Source organism: Mytilus edulis, chromosome 2 (genome assembly GCF_963676685.1).
Source record: "Mytilus edulis chromosome 2, xbMytEdul2.2, whole genome shotgun sequence".
Taxonomy (NCBI): Eukaryota; Metazoa; Mollusca; class Bivalvia; order Mytilida; family Mytilidae; genus Mytilus; species Mytilus edulis.
Window position 1 is genome coordinate 30,756,231 of NC_092345.1, and position 24,904 is coordinate 30,781,134.

At 30.7% G+C, this 24,904-nt stretch overlaps 1 protein-coding gene across 4 annotated transcripts in view; it reads right to left on the bottom strand.

The window, feature by feature from the left end:
- The window catches only part of LOC139511947 (centrosome-associated protein 350-like), a 126,011-nt gene that overhangs the window by 39,665 nt on the left and 61,442 nt on the right, over positions 1–24,904 (bottom strand). For 3 of the 4 annotated variants that reach the window (XM_071299154.1, XM_071299155.1, XM_071299157.1), the window contains 6 exons: positions 15,749–15,925; positions 13,874–13,981; positions 13,070–13,159; positions 10,908–11,006; positions 8,240–8,395; positions 5,119–5,196 (listed from right to left, as the gene is read on the bottom strand). In XM_071299154.1, coding sequence (XP_071155255.1) covers positions 5,119–5,196; positions 8,240–8,395; positions 10,908–11,006; positions 13,070–13,159; positions 13,874–13,981; positions 15,749–15,925 — 708 coding nt within the window. Of the gene's footprint in view, positions 1–5,118; positions 5,197–8,239; positions 8,396–10,907; positions 11,007–13,069; positions 13,160–13,873; positions 13,982–15,748; positions 15,926–24,558; positions 24,645–24,904 lie in introns of those variants that run through there. The other variant, XM_071299158.1, reaches the window with a different exon arrangement.

Sequence of the window (24,904 nt, forward strand, 5' to 3'; positions counted from 1 at the left end):
CATGTTTTAGCAGTCTGCACCAAAAACTTTTTCATCTATTAGTCCACCCATTAAATATCAAAACTTGTCCTTATATGACTATAGAAAGTTTTGAAAATTTTCACCAGTCCGAATTAATATTTACTAGTCTGGGGCATCGGACTAGTTGCTAACCGTGCAGACTGGTTTCAATTCTGACCTAACATGGTCTGTGTCAAGGTTTTTTTTGTATAAGAACCCACCTACCCCTAACCCATGTTCTTCACCTATACCCTACTTAGAGAAATGCAACTCTGTCATGAAGAAAGAAATATTAATAAACAACCACATATCAGTCAATGTCTAAGAAATTTCAACAGACAACCTTCTTCTAATTCAATGTTTTTCTATTATTGAAATTTCTAAACTTCACACAAGAAAGGAAACAAACTGGCAACAAATCCAATAACTTTTCAAGATACATTTATTTCTGAAAGGGAAACAAAATACAAAACTCTAATCCCTAAATTATGTCTGTATTGCAGGAAATGAAGAGTTAATCCTTGTCCAAGGTTATAGGTATTGAGTAATACATTTTGTTTGGGATAATTCTTCCTGACTTTTGAAGTAACATCAACAAGCCTTTTACAACTTAATTTATATTAACTCATGCTTCTTGAAGATGGATTGAAACTTTATAAAAGAAACCATTCCTCAGGGAAAATAATAATATAACTAAAATGCCTTAGTATTGCTAAAACTTTATAGGATTTCTTTATTGAAAATAATTAATAATATTTCTTTTTCATGTTTTGCCGTGAATATCCATATTGTAATGATACAGAAGAATGCAACAGCAAGATTTATACAAAATATGAAAAGGAAACATTAAAATATAATACAACCTAAATATATATTTGTAATTTCTAAACTAAAGCCTAAGAAACACTTTTCACATTATATCTTAAGACCAGATTTGAATAGTGTATTATTCATAACTTTGCAGCCAATTTTTGCATTAATGTCATTTGTGAAAATTGCATCATTTCTTCATTTCAATTATAAGACATTACAGTATCAAATCTCATTGACCGAAGGAAGAGTCATACATGTACTTTAATCATTCAATCTTTCACTGGTCATTTGGTCAATATTTAGAACCTTTTCTATGGACCAAAAACAAAATATTCTCGGACTTTTGCCAATGTCCAATGAACCATTGAAACAATTGTTACAAATATGGGCTTTATAAATTAACTTTTCAATTGTTTTTTATTGATGAAGTTTCTTACAAGGGTGGTGGCATTGTAACTTGTCCCTTTGGTGACCCTCATTAAGTATGTAGATAATATATATTGACAGAATGTGTCCCAGTATTGTATTTTAGATTGATAGTAATCAAAAACTACTACAGTACAAATTTAATTAAATACTGATCAATAAAACCTGTGTTTTAAAAATATTTAAATATTGTTCTGTTTACACATCTACCATACATAGATTATCTGATAATAGATAAAAGCTTCGTTCCACAAAAGCTTTTCCACTTTGAAACAAGCTGCTATTGATTATTGTTGGGAGGAAAAATTCTCTAAATAGATTAGCACTTGGTGTACCCATTCAATAGTGGATATTATGTGGAGCATTACTTTCAACACCCCCATCTCTTCCCTCCTTTCAATATGTCAAACTGGAGGTACTGACAAAACAGGACAATAAATATATTTTTAGGGAGCTGAAAATGGTTTGACAAAAAACATAAAATAAAAAGTCACCAACAAAATTTCCCCAAAAAATCCTCAGAGCCATTAAACTCTTGCATTTTTTTTTTCGAGATCTCTCTCACCAACATTATTTTATATGTGACCAGAAGCTTTTGCTATGAAATAAACTATTTTATAACTAGGAGAGATTTTTCAATGAAAGAATTTCATTTCCTAGTAGCAGTTAAGATTGTAGTAGAGATTTAAGGCAAACTGGAGTAAGTCAAATGATTTATTGACCGTAGTTTACTTAAAAGTTTTGCTGCAAATATTTCATGCATTATTTAAGATAGGAGTGGATTAAAAAGTATTAAGTGCACCTCAAAATACAAGCTTGAACACACTATATACATTAAACATGCTCCATTTCTAAAATAGTCCCAATTGACATGATTTCTGTTGGTTGGGTAATATAAGCCTGATGGCTGTAGTCGGCAAATGAATGGATGCAACTCTCTGCGGTTTATGACGAAATTAATCTGACAACAACCAATAAAGCATGAAATATCGTAATCTTTTCCTTCCCTTTACCTGTTCCGAACTGTCGTTAACAGTGTCGTGATATCATTTAAAATGTGTTTATCCTTGTAATTAAGGTATATTAATAACATGAAACGATGAAAAAAATATCACTTAAAGGAAGTCAATATAGTGGTCTAATGAAGCGTGAAGACCTCAATGTAGAACACGGAATGAACATTGGAAGATGGAATTTAATTATCAAACCTCATTGAACACATTGAAATGATATATGTAAAAGTCTCGGGACATTAACATGCGGGTCAATACCTTAATTGCTAACTGTAAACACAATTTTCGTCACATTTTACTGGAAACACAATATTTACTTATTTTTTCTACAACAAGTGTATAAAGGTTACAACAACTTTTGGCTAAATATAAATTTCCATTTCTCAATTTACATAAGATGAACTTTTACATCAATGGGCAACTGATTGTACACCCATGTTAAGGTAACGTGGCCTTGACATAGGTTTGGCAGGATGCCAGACAACTTTTAAAAGTTAATTTGGAACACCTCATGATAGTATGGGATAGTTTCCAAAATCATTATCACAGGGTTGAAGCCAAAAGACCCAAATCAATCTCCTGTTAATATTAAATATACTTTAGATTTTCTTGTGTTCTACTTATGAAAATATAACAAGAAAGCCACACAAACCCAGACTGAAGTCTACTTTCTTTTCTTACTTCTTTTTAATAGGTCCCAACCTTGCAAAAAGATATTTAAATACTGTGCAGATATTTTTATCCACACATAACATTTTAAAATATCATATGACTATTTCTAAAAGCAATATTACTGTAATGTCCCAGGGACTGCATGTTCAAGATTATTATTCTCACTATACAGACTTTCATGTATGGAAAGTTGCAGAGATGTAACTCAAAATAAAACTTATAGAATGAAACTTAAAGCTGAGTAATTTTGTTAAAAGTTTATTGGCTTGTTTGGAACTTAATGGCGAACCCAAGGCATGTTAAAATGAGCACAGGGGAATGCAGGGGTATCAAAAGTAGACAATTCCTCTAAAATTATGTACATCTAGTTTATAAATCTAAGAAGTATAAGCTAATTAAATTGATCAAAGTTCCAAAGGAAAATTTTGCTCTCATCTTGAATTACGATCTTTTAATGAAACCTCTTTATTTAACTTTAAGTACAGTCTATTGAACAATCTTCTGTAATCATCTGAATGTGCATAAAAGAAATTGTCACTAAAAAAAGGAAGATCGTTATCTTATTCATAGAAAACTGTCTGGTGGTAAGGAACAACAAGATCAAATATCATTCCTATCTTTCCCATGCATTAAAAACGTCTGACATGGAAAAAACTTTACAATTTGAATATGGAATTAAATTTTTGACCTTGACCTTTGAGAAACTTTCTAATCATACTCATATCATACATCAGGCGGTGGGCATAAATAATGCTAAATATTATCAATATCATTGAAGGCTTTCCAATACTTTTGAATATTTGGATATCATATATGACACATGCAAAGTAGTATATTTAGTTGAACTAAATTTTGGACATTGACCTTGAAGATAAACATTTTAACCTTCTTTGCCACCAGCCTCTAATGGTTGGCAGCCAAGATACAAAGCATAAATAATATTATTTAGCCTGCACAACTTTCACTATCAAACATTTATGTGAAATCAATTCCCCACATTTAGTTTGGTGAAGGGGGGAATGTGCTGTAATGAAATTATCTTATAAAATGCCATTCACCAAAATAAAAGTTAGGGTTTAAGTTTTATTCTGTCAATTTTAAATTCTATACTACATAAATCAAAAAAATATAAATGGATATATGATTTAATATCGGAGTCAACATTACAACGTGACCTTTATGAATTAATCAAAAATATTTTACGATTTGCATGGATTACCAATCAATTTTAAATTTATTTACAAATTTGAAGTTTGTAATTCGTATTTTATATTTCAACAAAAGTTACGTACTTTGAAAAAGAAGAGAAAATGTAAAATTGAGAAAAATGGCTTTGACAACATTCTTTTTACGATTTCTGAACATTTTTATGCTGATTTCCTCACCAAAGATTGTCCTCTATTCCTTAGCCTTACAAATGGCTTTATAAAATATGTTTACTGCTATTAAAAATAGCTTGATTTCCTCACATGGTCAACAAATAAAATTAAATTTCGGTAATATCTTATTAAACACAACAAGACGCCAAAAGTCGTACCCTGATCTGACATAATTCCAATCTAATCAGTAAGTCCACATCGAAAGTCCAATTTTTCAAATATATCAGATCAGCATAAAGTAGATAATTAAAAAACTTCAAAAAAAATGTGGGGATATAAGTAATCCTCAAAACATGCCATTTCAAAGTAAGAATTCGTTGGAAAGTCAATTTAACTTAATTTAATAGCACATTGAAGTGTAGTCCAAATATTTATTAACATGATATTGTAAAAATTTCACTGGTTTTTAGTTCTTAGGTTCCCTTCAGTATTTTGGTCATATCTATTTTCATAGTAGATACGAAACTTGGTCATTTTGACTCAGGTGCAAAGTACCAATTCATCAAATCCTTTAATAACTTTTTATTTCTAATAATTCCAGAGTTATGCTTCACAGTGGATTGTGTGCTTGGAGTGTTCCGTTTGAGCGAGAGTATACGAAGAATTAGTAAAAATTGGCACATTAGTTGAAGTTATGCAAATAAATCTTTTCAACACTTTATAAAAATTTATCCTTTTTGAATAAAAACATGTGTTCAGTTTGAGCGTGAGGATACGAAGAAATTACTAAAAGTTGGCACATTTATAGTTGAAGTTATGCAAATAAAACTTTTCAACACTTTATAAAATTTATCCTTTTTGAATAAAAACCATACCTGAAGGTTTTGGTGCTTTCCGTTTTGTTGCCGATTTTGCTCTCTTTGATGACTCTTCCCTTCTCCTCTCTTCATCATCTAGAATTAAAAGCAATTATTCAGAAATTCAATTTTATCATCACATTATAAAATCATCACTAAAAATTCAAATGTAAAAAGCAAAATTTCCTTTTGTTACGTTTCTCAACCATTAAAATTCTATTCATGCATTTTACTTCACATAAGCAGTTGTACTTTGCTGTTTTTTCATTTACGTTTTACAATATTTTGTACATAAAAACTCTGATATTTTGTATGAATGAAGGAGTATGATTGTAATATCTCCAACTGAATATTGATATAAAAATAGGAAGATTTAGAATGATTGCCTATGAGACGACTATTCACTAGATTCCAAATGATATTGCCATCTTACAGCCTTCAACAATAAGTAAAACACATACCATTTAGTCAGCTTTAAAAACCCTTGAAAATACAAGATGCAAAACAATTCAAAAGCGAAAACCAACAATTAAAAATATGACAGACAGCACTCCTAGTTTAGGACCAAACAACTAACAAAATACATATGAAAATCATCAACCAATCATTGAAAACCACTGAATGTCTGGCTCCTTGACTTGGGAAGACAATTTGACGGTACAAAACATGTTTGTCATCAATATTCATTAAAAAGTTACGTAAAATAGATTTTGCCAAAGTTTTAATAGACACTTTACCACATACTAATTTTGTTATTAGACCTATTTGATCAAGAGTTTCTACCACATTTTAAATATTCAATTTCACTGGTAATAACTTTTATGGTTTTAAATGTCTTAAATGTACATTTATACTTGAAAAGGAATAAAAAGAGAGCTTTACTTCCATGAAATAAGTAAAATTAATTGCAAAATTCTTGCAAGAGCATATATTTCCAAGAATAAAGGGATTTAAAGGGCCACTTAAGAACAGAAAAAACTGAAAACAGGCTATTATTTGAACTTGGAATTATTTTTAATTATGGAATTTTCTTAATTTCTTGTGCTTGAAATTTTTTTAATAAATTCCATGTTTATGGTATTATAATGTTTTGAGCGGTACGTAACACTTTCCATACAATGTATTTTGTATAGATAGTGTTGTGCGCGGCACAGTACATTCTATTGAAAATGTACTATCTTCTTTGTAAAAGAAAGTGTTGTGCGCAGCACAGAACGTTAAAGTACAGAATAAACATGGAATTTATTAAAAAATTCCATAATTAAAAATAATTTCAAGTTTAAATAATAGCCTGTTTGAACTTTTTATTATTGAAGGACATAAAGGAAAATCATCTGGTAAATTTCTGCTACTAAATCACTTTATTAAAAGTCAATTTCAAACCAGTCTTGCATAAAGAGTCTGCTCATTTTGTTTGTAGCTTGGATAGACTGAAAAGAGTACAGAAGAAATAGTTCTTGCTTGATAAGTAAGTGGCATTAGCCACTTAGAGAATGTATACATGTAGAATGTCTAGTATATGTTCAATAAATAATAAGTTTTTAATCTCCTGTTGACCATTCTTAAGTTTTGTTTAATTAAATCTATTAAAACTGTTCTTCAAAAACAACAAGGGCCTCTGTGGCCAAGTTGTCTAACTAGCCAGTCAACACTGAGGTTGGAAGTTGGAACCCCTCTTGTGCGGGTGCACTAAATTCAAATCTTATTTGACTAGGATTGTCAGTTTTCCTATCTAAGGGTGGTGGTTTTCTCCGGGCACTCTGGCTTCCTCCACCAATCAAAACTGGCTGGCAAGAAAAAGCCCAGAAGTGGCGTTAAAAAAACAAAAATCAATCAATCAAAAACAACATTAAGCGATCAGATTTTGAAGCATCTTTTGACCACCCATACAATTATTCTTAATCTCCATCAATCAAAAAATACAATTTGATAAAATATAAAAACATATAATCTGACTAACCCACATGTAATTCAGGGGATATATTCCTTCTAAAGCTTAAGACACAAATTTCCCAAACACTACAGACATGTGACTACTTATAGTCAACAAAAAACACCTCATGTTTATCAAAGACTTAAATATGTACTAAAAGATAATATTTGTCATGTTTAAAAACATATACACGGGGAATTTATTTTTACTGGAATACTTAAACATGTACTAAAAGATCATATTTGTCAGATTTAGAAACATATATATGCGGGGGAAAACATTTTTACTTGAATGCATGTACCAAAAAAATTTCGCAATCAGAACCACTGAGTCTTTAAATCAATAAAAAGATTTTATAGTGCTATAAGAATGTTTTAAAAATTGATTTAAAAAAACTATAACATGAGAAAAATCGACTGCAGTATTCTGCCTCTAAGTTCCTCCTGTCAGTTTTACAATTGGTAATACTCCAATGGATTTTTGGGAATTGAGCCAATGTCGATAAAGTCCCATATCAAATAAATGTCAATTTTATATATATAATTAACATTTATCTTTATAAATGACTTCTCCATTCAACTATCTGGAAGGTACTATTCCAACTAAGTTCTGAATAATTTAATCTACAATTCGGAAAATGTTTCCCCAGAGTTTTCAATGTTTTTAGCTTTGAAGATTAATGTTTTTTTTCGATTAACAGTTAATCAAATAGAAATAATAAATGCATACACATACAGCATAACTTATTAATAAAACATAGAAATATATTAATTAAAGGCACATTATGACAAACAGGAGATATCTCTTAGATTTTTATCAATTCTGCATGGAAATAGATTATGTAGAAATGCATCTGAAATATCAAAACAACTAATACTGTAGATTCATCATTATTCGTTAGATACCAATTTTTGTGGATTTGAACGAATAACACTTTTTCTATAGAATTGTATGCAGACTTCAGCAAGACAACAAAATTAGATATCCAAGAACATGTAAGATTTCTATAATCCACGAAAACAGGTACTGATGAAAATAAATGAGTCCACAGTATATGTATTGCCCAAACATTTGATTATGACTGAAGAGCAGGACAGTTGTTGTTCTTACTCATAAATGCCATGAGGACAACAGAGAGGCTGCTTTAAAATTTAGATAGAGGTGATGTTAAATGTTACTCAGATATCTCAATGATAATTTACTCACCCATATTAAGATCACTGAGAACACGTCTTGCTTCAGCCGATAAAACTCTGGCTCTTTCTAACTCCATGTCTGTCGCTGTTTTCCTCTCTGGGGGTTCAGGTTCCTCAGCTCCGCCGTATGCCCCATCAGGCATATGTGATCCTCTGTCAATGTCACCTGTAAAAGAATAAACGAGAGTTCTAAATACATTTCAATTGTAATGAAGTCTGTATTATAAAGCATTCAAAAGAAGAATTGTTAAGGAAATTCTAAACATAGCTTTTCACCAAAAGAAAGGAATGAATCTCAACAAGTGTAGCCAGGGCAGAAATTTATGACTGTATTGGCTTCTGTCATGCAATTAAACCCATGCTACGGAGCTGTCTTGGATGGGAGCTATATATATAAATTTACAGTAACAGATTGTTTGGGGATGTACAATTCAAAGCATGTGTTGGGAATGTCATTTTCTTTGCTCATTAAAGTGTCCCACTTTTTCTAAGGGGGCTATATATGATTGGTTGTAAGCTTTAATATTAGCCATATATCCCTTTTTCTTATTTACTTTTCAAATTTTAAATTGATATACTGTCAACTGTCTCATCCTGAAAATGCATGAAATCTCACACAGGACATTTTGCCGTTGATATTTAATAAAGATATGAATTGTTAAAACATACATAGAAAACAGAATACATGTAATAAAATTGAAGTTGTATGGGTTTTTTTCACAGTGTAAACAACAAGACAAAATTTCACCATTTTTGTACCAATTTTTTTAATTTTTTGAAATCAATGTTTTGACTGCTTGTTCATCATTCATAAGTAATTCCATACTGTAGGTAATTCAGATTAAGACTTAAACTCAAAGAAAAATCTCTTGAAGAATGTATTTTTTGTCACTGAGAAAAAAGTTCAAATTAAGCAATATAAAAAAAATGTCTTATCTCCGTTCACAAATCATGTCAAGATACCCCACACAAATCCTATTCAATAAATGCAAAGTAAGCAATTATTGCAAAACTATTTTTGACATAAATATGCTTTATATATCAAAACATGGTATTTACCAAACAATACTTTATCATACTATATCAGACTACCAACAATAAATTCTATGCATAATATTCAATTTAAATATATGAAAGCATTTAATAACTCTTGTTATTAAATACTTCAACACTTAAAGAGATGAGGCCACATTTCTTCAATTCACCAATGATATAAATTTAGATTTTCTTTTATAAAACAGAACACCCCTACTCCCTAATTTAAAAGGTATGACAAGCACAATTCAATGTGATGCAAATGTACGCCTGAACTAACGTCATAATTCAATTATATGTTCTAAAAATTCAAAAAACTAAGAAATGAAAGACAAAAATGAATTCAAAGAAACTGACATCTCTGACCTAAAAATGAAATTATATCATTAAAACTTGATAATGACATAATACCATTTAATTTTATCTGATCAGACATTTAATTTTTATCTGATCTATCTTGACAAACGATAAAAAAACCTTAAAGAGCTTTGTTTACTTTATTGTAATTACGCAAAACTTATTATATCATAATAAAAGGAGATATAGGATAGACGTCAATGAGACAGCGACCTAACGACTCAGAAAAACAGAAAAAATCTTTGAGTACCAATTAACTACAAGTTTTAAACTTATAGAGAAAATGCGTTTAAGATTACGTTGAAGTATTTAACTGCCATCTAGTAAGTATTTCTTTATCTGATGTCTGCTTCACTGAATACAGAATTAAAACGTTTATGACATAACAGTAAACACCCTTATGAAGAAAACTTCAATGAAATAAAATATGAGGCATCAAAAGGGCAGCAACACAACAACAACCATCAAAACATTTGCACTTTTTACACCAATACTGGTATGTGAAATATCAAATAAAGCACCCTATAAGATTTTTGAAACAAATACTAGTTGATAAGATTATAACTGCACTTGTTGGTCCTAAAAAATAAAATCCCAAACCTGGTAAACAAAAAACCTTATTTTCTGTTTGCTTTGACCTAAATTGAAGCCTATTTCTTTTAAAATACTGATCAAAATTTCTGACCACTTCCTTGGTCCTACTCTTGATTTTCAGTCTTGTGCCTTTTCCTTGCAACATATAAACTGAAAGCAAAACCCACAAATTGAAAGAAAAATTTCAGCCTTGTGTGTAGTCAATTTCAACATAACACCTTGTGTGAAGTCAATTTCAAAATAACACCTTGTGTGTAGTCAATTTCAACATAACACCTTGTGTGTAGTCAATTTCAACATAACACCTTGTGTGTAGTCAATTTCAACATAACACCTTGTGTGTAGTCAATTTCAACATAACACCTTGTGCGTAGTCAATTTCAACATAACACCTTGTGTGCAGTCAATTTCAACATAACACCTTGTGTGCAGTCAATTTCAACATAACACCTTGTGTGTAGTCAATTTCAACATAACACCTTGTGTACAGTCAATTTCAACATAACACCTTGTGTGCAGTCAATTTCAACATAACACCTTGTGTGTAGTCAATTTCAACATAACATCTTGTGTGTAGTCAATTTCAACATAACACCTTGTGTGTAGTCAATTTCAACATAACACATACAAGATTTTCAAATTTTTTACATGTATAACTATTTAAGGGTCCTGGTTGTTTACATAATTTATACCTGGCTGAGAGGTCTGTGATGTTCTACGTGTTTTTAATGGTCCTAACTCCCTCATTACCAATTCTTGTCCAGCTCTCCATGAAGAAGTTGTTATAATTTCTGAAAATATCAAAAGTTTTACTATACTTAATTTCAAGAACTTTCATGCCATAAAAAAGTTATTAGTCATACCGGAACACTTGTTTAACTTACAATCCTTTCTGTACTGTAGAACTTCTACATTGTTTTAAAGGTGTTAAATGCTAATTTTGACTCTCAACAATCTTGTTTATTACACATAAGTAGGTCTATATCTCAGTATTTATAACATTTCATAAAATTTAAAAACTTTTTGCATAATTTCATAAATTTTACTCCCCTTTTTAGATTAACCTGCATATTCTTTATTGTCCTGCTTATTTTTTTGGATAAAACTGGTCACTATACACTGCGAAAATCTAGTTACAAAAAGATTTTTTATCAACTCGGGTAAATGTTAGTTTACACTAGTAGATGTCCACACTTGAATTAATTCATTTCTGATTAAGGTTGGTAATAATTGTTTACCTTAAATGTATAGGTTTTACATTAAGGTTAAGTAAATTCCAATTAACGTTAATAGGGTAGACACTAATATTTATATACAATTTTCTTTTTTTCTGAGAGAGTTAAATGCATATATATTTTCAATATTAAGTTTAAAAGGTCATTGTTCTGAGAAATCTAAGGTTAAAATTTGTCAAATTTATCTAGATTATATAAGGGAAAGTCTTTCCTGGTGAATAGTGCTTTGATTAATCACTTTCTAAGAAAGAAAAGAAGATGGGAGCGCACCAATTGCTATTTCATTTGTATTAAACAATGTGTCACTTTGTCTGTCGTTCTTATTATCATATACTTGGAGAAAATAACACAATTTTTATAGTATGATAATAGTATTAAATCAACATGAATTCCATATTTTTCCGAAATGGTGGTTAGCGGGCTGATATGAAAAATTTATCACATGCTTCGATTATTATCCCATGCCTTTCCGTAACGTTATCACATGGCATTGCGGCGATACTCTGCAAATTCTGGAAAATGCACCTCAATGGTACATTTTCAGTGAAAAACATTACAAAGCAAGGTACAAAACAATTATTTGGATACTGGAAAGTATATTGAGTGAAATGATAAAAAAACCAACAACAAACAAATGATAAGATAAATGCATTTTTAAATTTTCGAAGGTTAATTTAGAAAGTTACTTTCAAAATGTTGACTTTTCCAAACAGTGTTCATTGTGAATATTGTTGAATTATTTATTTTATTGTCCATATTAAAGTATATGCTAGAAAGATTTCAAATCGAATTTACTACATTTGTGGTTCCGACGTCCGAAAATATTTCACTCCTTAAACTTCCAGTTAAGAACCATGTTAGAGGCTCAATAAATTAATCTTTTATTTTTCTCCAATGTTGAAGTATATGATAAAAAGATCATAACATGTCATTTTTCATATTGCATGTATTATCAGCCCTCGGTCATGCTGCACTTGGGTTGATATGAAACCTAGGGCAATTAATACATGTGATATGAAAAATGCCAAGTAATAATCTGATATTATTGATCCCCCTAGAATCTTCCAATCTCCCCTTCAAAAATGCAATCTGAATAATCATTAAAGGCATACACCAAAACACCAAACATTGTGATTAGCTAAAAAGTTCTAAACCATGCAAATTCAACCCATTACATGACGTTATTTTCATTTTTGAGTATGAACAATGAAAATATAAATAGTCTTTTAGATTCTGAAACAGCAAATTTTTAAGTACCTTATCACTTTTAAAGAATAATATCTAATTTCAAACAGGAGTATGATGTCAAATGAATTCTTTTTCTAAAACCTGCAAATCATTGGCTTTATTTTTCTGATATCAACAGAAACATATATTACAAATAAAATTGAGAATGGAAATGGGGAATGTGCCAAAGAGACAACAACCCGACCATAGAAAAAAAGCAACAGCAGAAGGTCACCAACAGGTCTTCAATGTAGCGAGAAATTCCCGCACCCGGAGGCGTCCTTCAACTGGCCCCTAAACAAATATATACTACTTCAGTGATAATGAACGCCATACTAATTTCCAAATTGTACACAAGAAACTAAAATCAAATGCCTTTCAATTTGTCTTACCATTTTTCTTCTGTTTGTTGGCATCTTTTTTATTAGCTTTAGCTATAACACGGGTCAGTTTTCTCTCCTGGTCTTCTTCCTTCAGTGGCTCTGTAAATAAAACAATGGAAATATAAATGACAAGATAACAAAACATGCAATAATTTTCAAGTTTTTGACAAAAGGTATACATTTAAAAAGAAATCTGGACTGGGTGCATCTGCCAAAAATGGTTTTACTGTGCTGTATTTCACTATTAATGTACATTTTGGTGATGTTCCATAATGGTGTACATTTTGGTGATGTTCCATAATGGCCCAATATCAATGATAAATTTGACACAGGTATAAGGAGTTCAGAAAAAAAGTCTGATATGGGCCAAGTATTGTAGATTAACACAAAATACTTGGGGAATGTAAGATGGTGTTATAGAGGAAGGAAATGGGACTAAATTGTCTGTATTTTTTTATGGAGGTCATTGATTAATGCTGCTACAGAATTAATTTATCATTGGACACATTCTTAATCAGAAGAAAATAAAAATCTTCATAAAATCCAACTCCAAAACTTTTTTTTTTAAATTTAGAACTAAAATTGTTTCATAGTAAACATAAGTAAAATATTAAACTTAAAAGTCACATTCAGGTGGAAACTTCTAAAACGTACAATTCTAGCTTAAGAGCTGGTAATATTTAAATATGTAAGAAGAAGAAAAAAACTTGCATCAAACTTTTTTTACTCTTTCTCAATAAATTACAAACCAATATGTAAGAAGAAAAAAAACTTGATTCAAACTTTTTTACTCTTTCTCAATAAATTACAAACCAGGAGTTTTCTGTGCCTTGAGATTTTTCTTTTTCTTGTCCTTTTTCTTTCCATCTTTTAATGGCTTTACTTCCGTATGTTTATATTTGACTTCTGTTTCACTAAAACCTATAAAATATAAAAACATTATTTAATCCGAGACGTTACATTGCACATAGCATGTAATGACATTTAATGCATCAATTCATATATTCTATTATTATACTACAGTCAATGACTTTTATATAAATCGGTTAAACTTTTGTTATGTAATGCAATTTCAAAATAAGTCCATTCCGCTGACAATATTTGCCCAGATTTACATGTAATGAATTTATAATGACACGTCTGGGAAGATCCACAGTTCAGCAAGTAATCCACATAGCACCAAACACAAAATCCCATTTAATAGAGGATAACACTTAACACAGCAAGAGACTTATAATGCTATAAAGACCTGCATTTTGTTTTATCTTGTCACAGTTTGACCTTTCTTTTTTTTTACATAAACCTGAGTCAGCAAATTTAAAAATTATCACTATCTATAATAAATGGAATTCACACAATTGAAAAAGTAAAAAGTACTTTCAGCCATAGAAACCTTAGTACATACACTACAACTGGATATCTAATGAGATAGTATCCTAGAGGTATAAAAGAGTTACAACAAGTTTTAATATACCATTGAAAGTATATTATTGTGTGTCGGTATAGTTGAACCTTTTGTACTTGTTCCTATCATCATATGCATAAACTAATCTTTTTATTCTAATTTTGCACTTCCTGTTCGTAAAGAAAATGATTTTCCCAGTTCAACAAGGTTGCAGTACCATATTTCTTGATTGAAAATTTGAAATAATTCAATTTTATGAGTCTATATATAGCAATTTGCATACCATCAAATACCCGATCAAATCCAATATCTTTCCAGTAGGAATTTGATAAAGAAATTTCCATCCTTAAAACATCTTAATAAAATGTTACAGTAGTTTAATTAACAATTGATTAGAACAAACGGATGTCAATAAAACGACTTCTCGTCAGCGTGTAACAATCGTAATTACTTTCGATAAAGGAGATTCAACATTGCATTGCGCAGTCATTATTACATAATCAGGCAGTGATTTTCTTTGGAAACGTACAATGAAAAAGACATGAAAATATTTCATCTATTTTACTTTGACGGGATAAAAAAAATGACATTAATTCTGTTGATGAAAGAACTCTGTCATTATTGTCAGTATATTGTCTGCATCATTAACTATTGCGGTGGCTTTTTCAAGTCCGATGATAAATACGAAATGAAAATGTTCATTGCTGTTTGATGTCAAGTAATTTTTAAGCCTGCATCATTAATATAATTATTACAAATGAATTTAAAAAACCTGTCCTAGCTCTCATTTTTCAATATCATAATGTGCTAGCCCACAAAAGACAAATCGTTAAACTGATAAAAAAGATCTTATCATTTTTTTAATATATTTTTACATGAAAGTGCTTATGTACTACATTGTATGAAAAAGATGTATTAATCTGATTACAATTTAGATCCTATGATGATCACACTTTGATTAGAATTGATAATAGAGAATGGGGAATATGCCAGAGATAACTACCCGACCATAGAGCAGCCAACAGCCGATGGCCACCAAGAAGCTTCAACACAGCGAGAAATTCCTGCACCGGAAGGTGGTCCTCAGCTGGCCCAAAATAAAATTGTGTTCTAGTTCAGTGAAAATAGATGTCACACTATTTGATTACACAGATCTGAGAATGTTCTGGTTTTTTTCCGTTCTGATAAATCTTAGTATCAACCAATAAATTTTTTAAAGTTGTCGATCATCACAAAAAACCCTAGCTATATATAGTATCCCATTCAAAACAGTAAAAGGCTACCTTTGTATGATGGTGGCGGGTGGCCTGCTGCTATTTTTCTTTTTGGGTGTTTGTCTTGACCTTCTGTATGATAATCATTTGACCTGGTCTGAACCGGGTCATTGTCATTGTGAAGCAGTCGGTCAGAGTTCATATCTGTACCTCCCATTGCATAATCCTCACCATATTCTTTGTTTTCTGAAAAATAAAAATAAACAATTAGTAAAAAAATAATGGGTGCTTGGTTAAGTATTTCTTCATTATATGCTGAAAGGTTTCTCTTGACAAAGCATTCAAGTGTTTGTTTTAAAAAGCATCAACAGTTTTCATAAGAAAACATAGAAAATTAGTGACTGAGTAACATGAAACCCACAGAAAACCTAGAGTGAATGAACTGAAAATCAAAAAAAACATACAGACTGACATTGGCCTAAGGTTCCTGACTTGGGACAGGTGAAACAAGAATGTGTCACGGATGCCCCACTCGCACTATTATTTTCCATGTTCAATGGACCATGAAATTGGATAAAAAATATAATTAGGCATTAAAATTAGAAAGATAATATCATAGAGAACATGTGTACTAAGTTTCAAGTTGATTGGACTTCAACTTCATCAAAAACTACCTTGACCAAAAACTTTAACCTGAAACATGCACTGTCATTTTCTATGTTCAGTGGACCATGAAATTGGGGTCAAAAGTTTAATTTGGCTTTAAAATTAGAAAGATCATATCATAAGGAACATGTGTACTAAGTTTCAAGTTGATTGGACTTCAATTTCATCAAAAACTACCTTGACCAAAAACTTTAACCTGAAGCGGGACAGACGGATGAACAGACAGACAGACAGACAGACAGACAGACAGACAGACAGACAGACAGACAGACAGACAGACAGACAGACAGACAGACAGACAGACAGACAGACAGACAGACAGACAGACAGACAGACAGACAGACAGACAGACAGACGAACAGACGCACAGACCAGAAAACATAATGCCCCTCTACTATCGTAGGTGGGGCATAAAAATGCAAAGCAATTTGCACTCATGTGAAATACACTGTATATATAAATTTATTATATGTAAGAGCTGTAATGGTTCAATTAATATATTTTGTTAATTATGTGATTTTTAAAAACATAATGGATATCAATCTGAATGCCTGAGAAGTTGAGAACTCTGAGAAGATTGCATGCAGTATGAAATTACTAATACACTGAAAGATTCAAATACATACATGTGGTTGACCTAAAACTTTCTCAAAATATGCTTAAATTACCAAGACTTACTAAACTTAGGTAGTGTATTTGTACTAACTTTCTGGTTGACTAGGTCCCTGATATAGATATCAAATTAAAAAAAAAAGAAATCATACAATTTATTTAGTAAATAGCATTACTATTTAACCACTTTAAAAGGTCAAGTATTTGTTAACAAGTCGGTCAGATTAATTTATTCTTACCATTCTATTCTTAAATTTCACAGTAAATATCAAAATTACCATCTATGAAATATCAACACTGTCGGGAAGTTTGTTTACTATGGTACATATTACACCATGGGTCATACAGGCTATATATAACTTCGTCTGACATCAGATTCATTTAAGAAATGAACTTTTGTATTAAAACTTTCAAAAATATTGTCTGTACTCTTGCATGACTGAGGTAATTTCAATCAGAATTCATTATAAAGAAAGAAGCAGGAAAACTTCTGTTACTTACAAGTATGATGCTATTTACCAGTACCACTTTTTAACACAAGAAGATTCATTGCAGACAGAAACAAAACAGAAAAGTTTCACCAAGAAAACAGTAGTCCAAATGTAACTTGTAGGAACTAAGTAAACATAGTTGGCATAAAATCTATGTAAAATTTCAGTTGCCTAAAACAAAACTGTTTCTGGCACATATTTACAAAACACACAATTGTGTCTTAAGAGTGCATGCACACACATAAGACTTGCTAATGATATCAATAAATACAACCAAATATAAACTTACCACTTAACAGACATAAGAACTTCCAAAAATATACTACTAACAAAACACCCAGTGTGAAAATGAACACGAGAAAGTTCCTCTTGTGAATGAATTAGTGTAAATATACAAAATATGACTTTTCTTTTGTGGTAGTATATTGCTGGTGAAAGGCTCTAGATGAAATACAATATTTACACAGGATCAGTAAAACTAATGGTCCTTATACAAATATTGGCTAATCTTTCCAACAAACCATAAATAAACATATACCCTTAAGGGTCTAAAACGTTTAACACTTAGTCAATAGTGGACTGGACTACACGCTGTTGTACATGTACAGTTTTTTTTACATGTTTTTGTGTGAAAAATTATATTATTGCTAACAGCTTATTTAAGCAACATGCAGTTTTCATTTATTATATAGAGCAATTGATTTAAGGTTTTGTTGTGTAACAGAAGTTTAGTTAATTGGAAATGGGGAATGTGTCAAAGAGACAAAAAAACCACCAAAGAGCAGAAAACAGCTGAAGGCCACCAATTGGTCTTCAACACAATGATAAAATCCTGCATTGGGAGGCGTGCTTCAGCTGGTAGTCATATCAGAACTGATAATTTTCATTCTTAATGACCCCTAAAGTTGTTAATTTGCTTTGATATTTTTTACATTGAGAACAGTGAAATTCCCTTTTTCAAAATGCTGTTTTAATAAATGTAATAAATCTTAACTTCTATTATATCTTTTTTTGTATGCCACTGAGGCCCATGAACCCATGACCATGCATGCTAACACAGAATCCTATTAAAAGTCTATAAAAAATTTCATTTTTTTTTTCTCACTTGTTTTGGGTTTTCCAACTATAAATTTGTCAACCTTCATTGTCCATACAATTACTTTAAAAAATGGAATTTCCAAAAATATTCGACATCAAGCATTTAATTGAAGTTTTAGTTAACTGCCTACTTTTGTACCAAACTATAGTCATATTGGTTTTTATTGTCAAATGTTTATACTGCATTCTGGGTACTTGGCAATTATGATGCCACTTTACATATAACCAAAGGTGCCTTTACAATATTAACCATTTGTCTAACTTTTAAGTTTTTCCTAAATGCCTGATATTATATAACTAAATAATCTTATCATTAATTACTGTTTCTCTTAATCTTCATGCTAAATTCAAAATTCAAATGTTACTATACATTGTACCTGTCAAATAATTATACATGTGGTTTAAGATTTTTTTTTTTTTGCATTCTATTATGGTGTCTTAAAATAGGGAATTGATGTTCCGTAACAATGCTCAACTTTAAGCCTGATCATATTTTTCTAGGGCCATTAAATCTCAAGTTTTTTTTATCAGTGTTGGTAAATAAAGGAAACCTTTTTCTATCTTTCAATCTTTCAAAGGTCAAGATTCTATGTAAAGTTTTCAACTTTAACAGATCAAATATTATGGAAATTAAATAAATGTTAAGCCGAAGGTTATACATGTAACCTTAGAAAATAATAGTGTGGGTGTTTTCAAAGTTTTTACAATTTACGATTTCAGAATTTCCATTTGTTGTAATTACAGAAAATAATCGGTGGGAAAATGAAAGTTTACCAGGAGAAATTTACATAAGTAATAAGTTTACATTTTATAGATCTTTCCATGAACTATTACATTGCAATATCTGCTCCAGGGGTAAAGAGGTTTTCTGTAATAAATATCAGTTAAAATATCTAGAATCAAATTGTTGTTTGCTTTTCTATTATTGTATGCAACAGTGAAACTATAAGTTGGGCAGTTTCATATAATACTGCCAATTAGTTCTGCTAAAAACCGAAGCTTTCAGTTACATAACCAAAGCACTTCAACAATCACTAGGTATAACAATGACAGACTGTAATTTGATTTTTACAGTTTAATCAAATTTCTAAATGGATATTTAAACTAATTTTCAAATCGAGAACTTCCAAATCATTAAGATCAAATGTGTTTTCCATTAGACACGTGATATAGAAAATTAGTCACAATAAATGATACCTTATCCCCCTATTGATTACTAAATTTTGTCCTCAAACATAACAGGAATCACTCTTACATAAAAAGTAGGTCATGGTGACCAAGTTTTTGTATAAACCAGGTGAGTGTAGCACTCAGCTTTTAAGATATAAGATACATTAGTTGACAAATTATCATTCCTCTATAACTTTCAAGAAGCTTATAAAATCTGGACCGCTATCAGAATACATCCTTATTGTCATCATTACTCCAGTTCCTTCAATCTGGTTTTGAAAACACACATGACACTTGACCAGTCTTTAATGTGTCCAATATAGGTTAACCTGACCAAATTTTTGTATTGACCTTTTTTATTATTAGAATTAACCAAATTATAGAATATGGTTTATCATTTATACCAGTACATGAAAATATTCCTACCAACAGATAACATTATATTCTGTTGGCATTAATGAAGGAGTACAGTGTAATATCAGAATAAAATCAGTTGTAATCAAAACAAGAATTAATTACCACAAGTCCAAAAGTTTAATTTCCTGTTTTTACTGAATCTCATGTTCAATTTTCTTTGAAACAACTGTATAATTAAAAATTGACTTCCCAACTGGCATTGTGTTTTTAATTCCCATTCTGATTTGCCAATTTTTGCCAGAGAGAAAAAATGTGTATGTAATCAATACCGGTAGTTGGATAAAAGGTAACCAATTGGGTATATGAGAACTCATGGAAAATTCAGAAAATCCAAAAAGACTTTGATATATTGCAGGGCAGGATCTAGCCATTTTTAAAGGGGTGGGGATCCCAACCCAGGATAAAGGAGGGTTCCAACTACATATCCCCATGCAACTGCATTGATCGTCCAAAACAAGGGGTGTTCCAACCCTTTGAATCCCCCCCCCCCCCCCCCCCAGCCCACCTGTATCGGTGAAAAGATGTTTCTGGTTATAGTTGCTTGAAATTTAAATTTAAATCAAGACAATTTTTTTTTTATATGATGATGAAAGCTTAGTTAAAACAAGAGGCACACATATTTTTTTGTAAGGCCTTGAATACAAGGCAAAATTTTGTTACCAATCCATGAACAAGACAGACATCCACTAGCACTAGCATTGGTCTCATTTATTTGAGTACAATAATGATAACCAGTAACGTAGGACAAGGCAACCAAGACACCAGTCTTGCATCTAAGCCCTTCAGAGTGAAAATTTCATATCTTCTCTCAATTATAAAATGGTTAGGAAAAGATATAAATCAAATATTTTAGTCTCGGACAGACAGTTGCTAAGAAAGGTGTTTGAAGCCTATAATAACAGAACACCAAAACATATTTTTAATCTTTGAACAAACAAAGAGTTGCTTACAAGGGGTAAGACAGCTTCTCAATAATTATGACATTTAAAAAAAACTACTTCATCAAATTTACACAATCTTTCATTTAACTGAAACCCACTACTAATGTGGCCTATTTATATATATGGGAATACAGAGAATTATGCTTATCAAAACTTTGTAAGATATCAGGTATAAAAAGACGAAAAATAATTATCTTTATGACTTATGGGAGGAAATATATAGGTATACTGTAAAATGTAGAATACACCTGTTGAACAGGGCATGTTAAATACCAAGGCTTGGTTTTGAATGTTTTCAGCCTTTCAAACATCTTAGCCTAAGTTTTGTGCAATTGGTATCGGATGATGGCCAATGAACATTGTTCGGACTATGAAATGTCCGCCTAATATACCTTGTTGTGGTATATTGCTGTTTCTTTGACAGGTATACAATATCACATAATCACAAGGAATCTTTTTTAAATAAATGTTAACTTTTTTTTTTATGCATGAAGTAAATATTGAGTAATAAAATGTTTATGAATCTTTTGGCATATACAGAAAAGAAAATGAACCTCTTTTAAAACTCAACTAACTATTTTTCTTAGCTTTTCCAGTTTATATATAAACAAGTGCAGATTCTCAAAACATATGCCATATCTTTCCATATGCCAAACAACAATAAAAAAGTTTTTACTAGGGTGCAATTTGTATAATAGCCCTCTTCAAAGGGGGTGTTGTTGTCTGTCATTCTATAAATAAATAGGCGTAGGTAGCAGTAAATTGTTATAGATATGAAACTGACTATTTAATCATTGTTAACTTTTTATCAAATTGATATCAAAATTCAGACACTGACTCCTACCTCAGGATTAAACTTCCAGTGGGTCTGATGAAAGTTAACAAAGATTTAAAAAAGAAAATGATCATGCATAATGCATGTAAATAATAAATAAAACAGATTCACTTTGTATTTTGTTTGGAGAAGTTGAATATATAAAGACTTTTATTGAGTGCATTAAACAGTTAATGATTTGACAAAATTTCATCTTTTGCTCAATACACAAATTTAAGCAACAATAAATTTTCAATATGGAATACATTAACATCATTTTCTTATTGCAGAATAGGAACATTATCATACAGATTGACCTTAATGTCCTTACTTCAGTGAGTGACAATGCAAAACAGTGTAACTGAAGATTGTGTTCCAAGTTTCACTAAAATCCATTAAATGTTTTACAAAGAATAATTTAAGTTACAGGCAGGAGACATTACTATGCATCCACTGCTTCACTGAGTAAAGTAGGGTGTAATAAAACAAGAAACAATTTGCAATATCTACGCAATAACAAACTGAGGACACAGGCAGATTAAAATCATTACTGTTGCTACTTCTAAGCATGAGAAACTCGGGACAGGTGAGCTAAAAATTGTTTTAAACTCAGACGCTGAATGTTCTACTACTTCTTTCCTAATACTTTTTTTCTTCTTCAAAAGTTGAGTGACCATTCCCCATTTCCATTCTCTATTTTATTTCTGGTACAAGAAGATGAAAATACTTTTTCATATTTCAACTGTTATGGAAGGTCAAACATTCTATGGTATGCTTTAATGCAAACAAAACTGATTCCTTTATTCTTTATCACTGATATATTCTAAAGACCACTTGTGGCTAAAAATATTGCTTATTTCCATATTCCACAGTTTCACAAGCTGATTACCGTTTAACAGTAAAAATTTAACGGTACATTGTATAATAATATCTTTTGTGACAATGTCACAAAAGATATTATTATACAATGTATGAATGTAATTCTCATTAATCTAAATTGACAAACGTGATCCAGTTATAAACTTTATGAGAGATCTTTTACCGTGGCAGTGTTGTTTTATAGGTCTTCCTTCGTCAATGAGCCTATTGTTATACATATGTATTTAAACACTGGCATATACTTCACATCAGTTAGCCCAAACAGACGGGGATCAGTATAGAATCAACATTCCTGATCTGGAGTAAATACTGAATCCCTTAGATCATGGTTGTATCATGCACGCTATAATCATAAACACTTAAAAATCTCTAACCTTTTTGCACGTATTTATGTTTGCTATATACCCATGAAGATTTCTATTTTTAATTTTTATAATTTTTTTAGAATGAAATTCTAAGAATCTCATTCATTCCATTCAATGCATAATTTTCTCTGCATACAACCCATTCAAACAGGTCAATATTTTTATTAAGCTCTTATGTTTAATTGTGTTCATTTCCCCAGTATAGTCCTAAAGGATATCAACTAACGCTAGTACTAACATGCAATATTGTTGAAATAAGCATTGTTCTAATTAATTAAGGCCATAGTTATTATATTTTTAGTTTTACGAAATTTTTTGACATAACCAATGGGTAGGAGGACGAAAAAAAAAAAAAAAAAAAAAATGCTGCTGCTGATTTTTTTTTTTAATACCAACCGTCAATATCAAAAAAAAAATATTTTTATTTCACCAGGAGATTTTCTACTAGTGTAACAACTATTTTTTTTTCCTTGACAAGGTTTGAATTGAAAATCAATGTGCAACAACTTACTAAATCACCAAGAGCATAAATTTAGATTCTTTCATGCAGTTATGAACTAAAATTTATTTTTTTTTGCATGAAAAACACTGGGTCGGAGGAGAAAAAAAAATAAAAATCAACATTTTTAATTTTATTTTTTTTCCTATTTGGCAAAAATTAGGGTAGGAGGGTTCGTAAAACTAAAAATAAAAAAACTACGGCCTAAAGGTAGTTTTTGTTAACGAAAGGATTTGCTATTGAAGTCTGATCACTTGTCATATTTCTTGTATTTAATCACATGACATCTCGTTAGAGAGAAAATTCAGATATTGCAACATAGATTGCTTGAATAAATTTTCACAGCAAAAATTTTACAAAATAGGTGTCGCAAAAGTAAACTACTATTTTAAATATTCCCAAAACCTCAATAATCAAACTTGCATTTATATTGATTGGCCAACAATCACAATAATGGATGCATTCAAAGTTTAGTGTGACGTACATTTTCACTGAACTAGTGTACATTTTTGTTTAGGGGGACAGATAAGCATGCTTCCAGGTGCGGCATTTTTTCACTATATTAAAGACCCATTCAGGTGTCCTCCGGCTGTTTTCTGCCCTTCAGGTCGGGTTGTTGCATCTTTGACACATTCCTCATTTCTGTTCTCAATTTGAATAATATCTGAATTTACAGTCTAAATTTCAATATACACCGAATGTTGCTTCTCATTGAATCACCAGATAGCCCCTTTAATCATATTTTTATCATATCAGAGAGTAACCTGTGACAAAAGATTTGACAAACACCAATTGCCACCATAGTTTTTGTAACCTATAACTGAATTATTTCTCTTATTTGTTGTTGAAAAGAATGTAATTCCGATCCAAAATTAGCCATACCATTAAACTCTGACTCAATCTAAATTTGGCATTTAGCCTGCTTACCTTTATTTAATTATTCATATTATATCCTAAGCTATATGAAAAAGAAATGATAAATATATCATTATACCTTTCAAATAAAAGCCAACAGTATGCCCCAGTTGAGGCTTATATTAAGGAAGGTCTACTTATATATATTTAAAGAGGTTCATACAGGACACCATTTTTATTGCAACATTAATTTTTCAAGTCCCCCAAGTTCAAATAACTCATACCTGTTTTTGTTTAATGGAACTGTATTTGAAATATCCTTGCTTTCTTTAAGTTAAAAAAATATATCGATAAAACTTAATAATAGCTTTTGTTATGTAGTGTAAAGATTGTTATAAAGGGCTCCTTAAAATCAATT